The following is a 9848-nucleotide window of genomic DNA, read 5'->3' as shown; positions in this document are numbered from 1 at the left end:
ATGGAATTGTATTGATCTCCATGGATGTGGATACGTGTGCTGATTAACGCATCTTGGGTAAAGGTGCTTTAAATGATAAGTGTGAATAGAACAGGAGCAATATTAGTTAAGTTTTAATAGGCATAACTATGTGTTTAGAGTAATGGTCAGTGCTTTTTTGTTGTTTATTTTTTATTTTTGAGAGTTGATTATTGGTTAACTTAAAATAGCTTATTCATCTGCTTGTTTGTTGTGTCCCCTATGGCTTGGGACAAATTGTAAACAGGATTCTAACTTTCCAGCAACAAAAACTTAATTCTTACCATACTCCATGAAATCCAAATTTGTAGCGTCCATGACTTATATTGTCTCGTCGACAGATTTTCCCACCTGAGCTGTTTCTCTCTGCAGCTCATGGAGAGTCACCATGGGCCTCATGGTTGCTTCTCTGCCCTCTTTGACTGGTCTTTGGGGCTGCACAGTATTACAATGTTACATCATTGCAATAACAGTGTATGCAATGTGTATATTGCAAAGAACTACTGGGATTGCAAAAATTGTTAGCTAATTATGTATGTACCAGGAACTCAGGCTATCTATGTCTGTATTCGATGGCACTTGCAGTATAAAACGTTTATAAGGTAAAAAGGTGGCAGGTTGGTCAAGTCATTAAGAAACTGAGCTGTTTCATCCCTGACACAGCAGATGTTGGCAAGAAGCAACTTTGTTGAGATGGAAATAATGAATTTTATTTTTCATGTCGCTGAATAGACATCTCATTTTCTGGGGTCTATCTTTGTTATGAACCCAGAGAAGAAAGACGTAAACACTTAATTATTTGTTTATTTATGCCAAGTCATATTGTGATAATTATTTCACCAACATTATCACATATTTATCACATGTTGCATTTTTTCCTAATATCGTGCAGCCCTACTATCATGTCAGTTTAGGTGGCACATTAAGAAGATTTTAAAATATATATATTTGCTAAAGACATAGTAAACTGAAAGAGGTCAGTTCTTTATGTGTATTTCATTTAATTGTAACTTAATTTCATTCCCTCGCCTTGTTTCATGTTTTCTTTTCTTTTTTATATTCCCTGTATTTATGTGTAAATATTTATATTGCTCTAAATAGTTATTGTTTTATTCATCCCTTTGACGGTTGGGAAAAATCAGCCGTTGTCCTGGGGAAGGGTGTCCGTGTAGATGCCTGTTCAAAACACTGGCGTTACGTCAGAACGTCGCTTCCAAACAGACCATCGATTTTTTTTTTTTTTCCAGGTTTGGTCGCAACGGTATTTTTTAAGACCTAAGCAGATCCGCTCATGCAGCCTGGTAGAAATGTTCGCGGCTGTAGTGTGATCTGATCGGCCTGGTATATTTTAAAGATAGCAGAGACCATGAAGGAAGTGGAATGTGTCCGCCAGAACAGCTCTGAAAGTCTGCTTTTCGAGGACGAAGTGCAGATGAAACAGCCCGGCGTCCATGAGGATGATGGTAGAATCGATTCAGTTGGTAAGAAGAAGCTCTGATTTAATGCTGTTAGCTAGCTGCAGCTCTGGGCTTTCCTCTCGGGCTGCTTAACTCGCCGCCTTCTCTTCAGCTTTGGATCATTCGGTCTCGTTTAAAATTAGCCTAACAGCGGCTAACAGAGGAAAAAAACAGGAAGTCAGAAATACTGGAAACCTGTTTCCTTTGGTCAAGATGGACTGAAGTAACACGACACCCAGATTAGATGTGTGCTCTGTGTTAATCGCGTTTATTTTGCACAAAGTACAGGCGAGCTCTAATGTGATTTACTCGCTCTGTAATTTTACCAAGTGTCTTAGGAACAAATTTCAAACAAGTTTTATGTCAAAACAAACGTTTAATGTGGGATAACATTAAAATGGCGTTGGAATTATATTAAGATCACGTGTGTTGGCTGAAAACGAAAAAAAAAAAAAAGGTTTTAAAAGCTATTATTCTTTGTCAATTTATGTTGCTCCATTTTCTATATAAAAAAAAGGAAAAGTTACACAAAATATCCAAAAATGGCCTAATTTTAAGTTGTCTAACACAGTGTAATGAAAAGGGCTATGCAGTGGTTGGTACTAGTGTTGTTGCCTTGCAGCAACACGGTTCTGGGTTTAAATCCCGGCCTGGGGTCTTAATGCATGGAGTTTGCATGTTTTCCCTGTGCACGGATGGGTTCTCTCCGGGTACTCCGGCTTCCTCTCACAGTCCAAAAACAGTCGCCTGTTGGTTAAAGTGGCTTTAGGTGTAAGTGTGTCCCCATGTTGCCCTCTAATGGACTGGTAACCTGTCCAGGGTGAACCCCGCCTCTCACCCTATGACCACTGGAGATGAGCATCACCTATGAATTATTTTTTTTTCAGAGAATATTCTTTGTTTCTATTTGTTTAAGTAAACATTGCAGTTAAATCCTGAAATTAAGATAGAAACTAATTTCAAATTGTTTTAACTCTTCTAATTAAACATGTGCTCACATCATAAATCAGTAGATTTTTTTTTTAGTTGCAACCATATATTTACAGTATAAAAACACGCAGATTTTTTTTCTTGTTACCTGACATAAAAAAAAATAAAAAATAAAATAAGATTGTTGGCTTTTATCATTTTTTTTTTGTGTCCTAAATTCACAAGTTGACACACACTGAAAATATTTGGTACTGTAACAATCATCCTATCCAGTAGAAAAATCTACTCATCCTCATATCAGGTAAACATGGGTTTTGTCAGGCTGAAGCTCCAACAATAAGCATTGGCTGTGCCATCTACAGAATAAAAAAAAAACAACAAACAATAAATAAACAGGATATGTTCCCTTTTTTTATTATCAATGGGAATTCTTGTCCTACAACAACAAATACAGGAGCCACAGACGCGGTTATAGTAACATACTTCTATTGGATGAATGGATTTTAGTGCATCCTGAAATGAAATGTCGTTTTTATAATTCCACTGTCTGTGCATCTGTATGTTTTGGCTCAGTTTTCATTAAATAATTTCACTGCAGTAGTTAACATTAGGCCAGTAAGGACACGTTCAACTCAACTCAAGAGGATTTCAACAATGCTTTTTCCAAAACCAAGAAGAATCCTTTCTGTTCCTTTCAACATGGCTTAATATTTAGCAGATTTCCCTCACGATGCGTTTGAAACCGGAACTTGCAGAGTATTTCATGGCTTGATTCTGTTTGCATTCAGCATGAGCAAATTGTGCTGTTTGTAAGGATCTGTAAATAAGGAAGCTGAGAGAACAGAACAGAGCTCAGGATCCTGTCACATTTCTTCAGAAGTGTTTAAGGATTGTTCTCCTCGATTGCATTATTTATATATATATATATTCCAAACATTGGCGCTTTGGCTTTTCCGATCATCACTAATTTGCATGCATTCCTGCCAAGAATGTCTTCTTCTCCCTGTTTTTCTCTCCATTAAATGCAGACCTGGCCAAATGCTTCAGTGTCATTTGTGCTTTCTGTCCTCTCAGCCTCTAGCCAGTTGCAGCAGATGGCCGATCCACGCTGAGCCCTGCTCTACTGGAGGCTTCTCCCTGTTAACAGGGAGTGGTTCCTTTTCACTGCTGCCACGTGCTTGCTCAGGATGAGGGATTGCTGCAGGGCTAAGGACTTGATGCAATCAGCTTGTTTCTTCAGGCAGCTCTTACTAAAAGTGATCTATCTTACAAAGCCCAGTAGATTGCATCAAGTTACTGACCTTGCAATACTGGCTCATTGTGTGGCAACAATAAGGAGGAACAACTCCATTTGTAACAAGAAAAGAAAAAACCCAGCAGGTCTGATTTCATTATGTCTCCATCTGCTGTATCTGACTGGGACCTGAGAGACAAGAAGCGCACAAATGCCCTTTCAGACTATGATCTTTTGAACAGGCAATCACAAACTCTCCTGTATGGGGGAGAGGGGGGGGGGGGTCCCCTTTGTTGTTCACATCATACAATGCGATCCAATCAGGCTGTGGGGCTGTGTGCTACCAGCACATGCAGTTTGGCCCAAGAATCCATAGTTGAGTGGCCTGTATCTCCATAGTGGTCATCATATCAGTCAGTATAAAATGTGTCAAAAATTGCCCCTGTACGACATAAAATCCACCTGATTTCTATCTCACTAATCTGCTGCAATCAAATCACACAGATTGGTCAAAAGATTTCCTGTCTAAGGAAACCCAGTAGATTGCATCAAGTCTTGACAAGCAGCATTCACTCCTCCTGAAAGAGCGTAGTGCCACAGTGGACAGTCGTCTGCATGGTCCATGGCTTTGCAGCAATCCCTCATACTGAACAAGTATGAAGCGACAGTGGAGAGGAAAACTCTCCTTTAACAGGAAGGAAAACCTCCAGCATAACCAGGCTCAGTATGAACGATCATCTGCCTCAACCGACTGGAGGTTACAGAAGACAGAGCAGAGACACAAAAAGCACAGAAGCTCACATTGATCCAGGAATCCTTTCTATGTTATATGGTAATAGCGGGTGATCTGTCTTCCCTGGATGATGTCACAGCTAACAGAACACCAGACCAAAAAAAAACTAACAAAAAAAGTAAAAAATTGAAATGACAAGAAACAATGCAAAATTGGAGAACAGTAGGACTCTGCAGAGTGAAAGAAATAGATCCTGGTGTCCTCCAGCAGCCTAAGCCTATAGCAGCATAACTACAGACAGTGTCCAAAATTAACTGTGAAAATCAACCGGCCGAGCATATTTTTTACCAGCCAAAGTAATTCTGACTCCTGCTAAATATCTGCACATAATCCCGCTACGTAATTAGCCTGAGCTAAACGCTAGTTGTTAGTAAACAGATATGACGTAGTTGCTGTTGTTCTGGCGTCACACGCGCTTGTGTTTGTGTACGTGTGCACTTATTGTCATACAAGCTGAAAGCAGAGGAACATAAAGAAGCATCCACCGTAATGTTGACCAAAAAACATGATTTATTTGGTACAATCATTTACTCGTTATGTGGCAGCTAGCCCTCTGAAATTTACCCCCCAAACGGAAAATTTACTCGCATTTGGCGTCTGTCGAGTGTTAATTTTGGATCGTGACTACAGAGATGGCTCAGGATAAGCTAAGCCACTCTAACTAGAAGCTTAGTCAAAAAGGAACATTTTAAGCCTAGTCTTAAAAGTAGACAGGGTGTCTGCCTCACGGACTAATACTAGGAGTTGGTTCCACAGGAGAGGAGCCTGATAGCTAAAGGATCTGAGCCCGTATTCACAAAGATTCTCAGAGTCCTCTCAGAGAGCTCCTATCTTAGCCTAAAGATTCCTACCTAGGAGTCTTGGCTTAAAAGAGATTCAGATCGCTGCTGAGAGCGACTCTAAGTATGAATTTTTGTCTTAGTGAGGAGGTGTAATTGACCCTGTTGCTCATAAGTGCTGTGATTGGTTGATGGTACAAGACAATCAAAGAAGAGAAATGAACCGATTAGACTGGATGAAGAAATGATGATGAAATTTAGCAAAACTAATTAATCAAAAAGTTTGATTTTATTTACGTTTCACCATTATTTTTAATTGCTTATTTATTTTTACTCGCCAGTCATTTTACTACTTTATCTATTTATATTAAAGTGCATTCACCTGTCCGCATTTTACTGGAATTGCCGGCTTGTATAAAGCGATTGTATTTGGCCAAACGGCCGACATAAAATGAAGGGAAAAAAGTTGGAAAACCCCAAACTGGACAGCAGCGCTGCCCAGCGCACAGCTCTGGAACAGAATAGAGCAATGCTGAAAAGTAAATTGGTCCTTGGATCATGGTGCAAATACACGGACTTGGAAGCGTGTTGCCGCAGATCAATGCATCTTTTTCTCTGCACGTCTTGGTGCTTTTACACACCAGCCCGGCAAGAAGCGCTCTGTGCAGTGATGAAAAGTGAGATGGTATCACCCATTTTCTTTTTATTTGTGATTATTCAATATATTTCCCAGTATTTATTTATCCTCAATATAACTACGTTACTAGAGTCATGCCTTTAACGCATCGGGCCGCTGAAACTAAATAGTTTCCTCCTTTGGGGATGATAAAGTTTTATCATATCTACATATTAATGATTGTATGATTGTTAAAGAAGTTTATGTGTTCATTTCCTCCATTGGTTAGGTGGTGCATCAGCCAATCAGCTCTCTCTGTTTCCACCATCCCTGCTTAAGACACATTTAGGCTCACTGAAAGTCCTCTTCAATATTCCTAACATTTTTTCACCTTATAAGCTCTCTTAAGACCTAGGGTGCTTTGAGAATAACCTTTTATCTTATAAAAAAAATTCTATGATTTTAGAAAAAGTCATAGAATACAGGAAATCTTAAGATTTTTCCTAAAATAACGTCACTAAGAGCTACTTCTAGCCTTAGGATGTTTTGTGAATATGGGCACTGTAGTGTGCAAGCAATGTGCTCTGTTAGGAACATATGGAGCAGTCAGATCTCTGACGTATGATGGAGCTTGATTATTAAAGGCTTTATATGTGCGAAGGAGAATTTTAAATTAAAAATGAAATGTGCTGTTCTTCTTTTCTGTTGCAGTCTTAAGGCAAGAGTCTATAATCCAACAACCATTGTTGATAAAATGTTCTCATCACTGAAAGGATTTTACAGCTTTTCAGAAAAAGCCAACAAAAAGCACAGGAATCTATTTAATATGAACTAATCGGGTTATTTCACAAGCTTTCTGATTCCTTAATAAAATTTCATATTTAAAGGACATTGACACATTCTGCTGGATATTCAGACAAGACTAAGCAGAACCTCTCAAGTTCATTAAAGCATTGAGATCTTGGAGACTCTAGGATGCGATCAGTGTGGTGGAATGAGAGGATATTGTGGCTAAAGCTAAATGCCCAGGATGCTATTTTAAGGGCCTTAAATAAAAGCCGTTTAATGAGCTGATAGGTCAGCACCGTTTGTTTTCGGCATGCTACGGTAATAACTAATTAACACCATCTGAAAGAAAATGTGCCAGGACAGATGTAAATAAGGTGATGGGATCTATTAAAAAGTAAAATAAGATCCGAGATCCCAAGAAAATTGTACGAGCTACAACCCGATTCATCCACAAACTGTTAATTTCCGTTTCCTGCAGATGATCGGCAGCTGTTGGTGATTAAAGAAGAGCGCCCCTTTGAGTGGAGCTACAGTGATGACGAGCAGGACACAGAGCCCTTCCACATGAAGGAGGAGAAGGAGGAACTCTGGACCGATCAGGAGGGAGAGGAGGATCTCTCCAGCTTTCCCCTAAACGTTATCGTGAAGAGTGAAGATGAAGAAGAGGAGGAGGAATATCAGTCTTCACAGCTTTATCACAGGCAAACTGAACACAACAGAGAGAAAGAACCTCTGAGCTGCAGCTCAGTTCAGTTTATAAAAACAGAGCCAGTTGACGACGACTATTCTGGACCAGAATCTACGGTAAAGCCGGGTCTACTCAGTTACTTTAAGATAAAACCTGCCGGAAACGCTTCTGACTCCTCTGAGACTGAGGTCAGCGACGATGGTGATGATGGCTGGCAGGAACCACTGCCTGATTTGGGAGCAGAAATTGGACTTAACGGTTTAAAGGAGGGCAAAGCGCCTGATTCAGGTGACACAGCCAAGGCACTGTACAGCTGCTTTGAGTGTGATAAACAGTATTTCTACAAGCAGTCCCTCCACAGGCACATGAAGTGTCATTCCTCCGGTTCGGGTAACACAAAACCCTGCAGTGGGCAGGAAAGCGCTGAGTCAGACCCGGTAGTGGCGAAGAAAGAGAAAGTGTTCATTTGTGACGTCTGTGGGCATGGGTTTAACCAAAGGACAAATCTTACCACGCACAGGAGAGTCCACACGGGGGAGAAACCATTCAGTTGCGATGACTGTGGCAAAAGATTTAACCAGCGAGGCAACCTGCGCAATCACAGGCGGATCCACACAGGAGAGCGGCCGTTCATATGTGACTTCTGTGGCGAGAGGTTCAGGAATCAGGGGATTCTCCAGGCGCACATGAGGGTCCACACCGGAGAGAAGCCTTTCGTTTGTGGCGTCTGTGGCAGGAAGTTTTCCCGCAAGACGCATTTTGAGACCCACATGAGAGTCCACACGGGAGAAAGGCCGTTTAGCTGTGGCATCTGTGGGAAAGACTTTCGCCACAAGCTACATTACCAGGAGCACATCAGGGTCCACACCGGCGAGCTGCCGTTTCCCTGTGAGGTTTGTGGGAAAAAATTTCGACTTCAGTGTAATCTAAAGAGACACTTGAGAGTTCACACGGGCGAAAAGCCCTTCAGCTGCGACGAATGCGGAAAGACGTTCAGCTGCAAATCCCATCTGAAACGGCACACGAAGGTTCACACGGGGGCGCGTCCCTTCTCCTGCGAGATCTGTGGGGATACGTTCGCAGAACCGGGAGCTGTGAGGAGCCACATCCTTGTCCACACGGGAGAGAAGCCGTTCGAGTGCGACACTTGTGGGAAAACGTTCAGACAGAAAAGCACGCTGACGAGACACAAGGTCGTCCACACGGGAGAGAAACCATACTGCTGTGCTCTGTGTGGCGCACGATTCACACAGCAGTGTAATCTAAAAACCCACATGAGACTCCACACAAGATGAAGCAGGATTTTTCTCAATAAATCCAGCTTTAAACCAACATGTTCATATGTGGACCTTCTTGTCCGGCTCATATCAGTGTGTTTACAGTGATAAGTAAGTACTTATGTTTTCTGATTAACTTTAGGAGAGTAGCTGACTGAAACTGTAAGGAGTGAAGTTCCCGTGCACCTGAGAACACTCTCCTGTTTTACATCTTCAACCAAAGCCCAGAACTGCTTAGTTTTAAAACATCTTCAGTTTCCATTGTCCTGCCTCCTCTTTCAATCTGAAGACTGACTGAAGAGGAGGAATCAGTGACGTAAGAACCTGCGATAATAAACCTGAGCTATTGAGGAACCCTGCAGGGAGGAAAACCTTTGGAGCGGTGCATGGAGATGAAAAGCTGTGTGCTCCTGAGGTCTGATTTTTCCATGTAACGTGTAAACAGGAGGATTGCTGTTTACACGTTATTCCTTATTGGAGGATTGTCCTACTGTGGAAACGAGATCAACTAAGTATTACTGGAAAGTGACTGGTTTAAAATGTAAACATTGTTTCTTCCCGTCAGTGGAAGGTGCTCTGCGGTGAAGGACATGGGTAATGTGCTGATATATACAAATGAAAGAAATTGTAATTACAGTTTATGACCCACAACTCATACTGTGCTCAACTCGGCCAGTAGCTGGTATGTTGAATGTCCTCTGCCATGGACACCGCTTTAAACAGACTGTCCTCTGTAATACGACCACACTTACAAGTCAACGATCTTTGCTCATAGCAAGACGGCACAAACATGAATTTAAAATGGTGTGAAGGTATTACTATAAATAACACTTTTTGAAAAGAAAAAGCCCTTTGATCTTTTGATACCAGTTTGTATTTATTAACTGATGCCTCTCTGGTATGTTATCTTCAGTAGATAAACCACAAAATGAAATGGTCCAGTCTCTGTTACTGACTTAGATCAAGGGCTGAAATACATGATTTATCCTACCTAAAAAAGGCATAATTGTTGCTTTCCGCTTTATAATTTTCTTCTCAGTGCTTTGTACTACAGGTTATACACTAATTAGACCAATCAGAGCAACTCAAATATCCATCCAGACCTGGTTATCTTGGCAGGTCCGTGTGAAGAGGATGTGCCCATCAGGACAACACATGAACAAGACAGACATCCACTCAAGCTCACGCCTAAGGGCAATTTAGGCAAATTAACCTCACAGTCATGTTTTTGGACTGTGAATCCGGGCATGCACAGGGAGAGCATGCA

The 9848-nt window shown here is 41.2% G+C and overlaps 1 protein-coding gene across 1 annotated transcript; it reads left to right on the top strand.

Annotated features, from left to right (window-relative positions):
* Positions 1-1235: 1235 nt before the first annotated feature.
* LOC105939477 (gastrula zinc finger protein XlCGF57.1) lies at positions 1236-9517 on the top strand. Its single transcript, XM_012881669.3, has 2 exons — positions 1236-1499; positions 7095-9517. Exons 1-2 carry the CDS (start codon positions 1385-1387, stop codon positions 8597-8599), a joined length of 1620 nt encoding a protein of 539 aa, XP_012737123.2. The 5' UTR covers positions 1236-1384; the 3' UTR covers positions 8600-9517.
* Positions 9518-9848: the final 331 nt, after the last annotated feature.

The sequence above is a fragment of the Fundulus heteroclitus genome, chromosome 10 (genome assembly GCF_011125445.2).
Source record: "Fundulus heteroclitus isolate FHET01 chromosome 10, MU-UCD_Fhet_4.1, whole genome shotgun sequence".
Lineage (NCBI taxonomy): Eukaryota > Metazoa > Chordata > Actinopteri > Cyprinodontiformes > Fundulidae > Fundulus > Fundulus heteroclitus.
The sequence above is the reverse complement of the archived record's forward strand: the minus strand, read 5'-3'. Positions and strand labels throughout refer to the sequence as shown.

Excerpts from the sequence above, each read along its gene's own strand:
- LOC105939477 (XM_012881669.3), top strand. The coding sequence starts at position 1,385 with ATGAAGGAAGTGGAATGTGTCCGCCAGAACAGCTCTGAAAGTCTGCTT. Across the intron at positions 1,500-7,094 it reads TGGTAGAATCGATTCAGTTG|ATGATCGGCAGCTGTTGGTG; the intron begins GTAAGAAGAAGC and ends CGTTTCCTGCAG.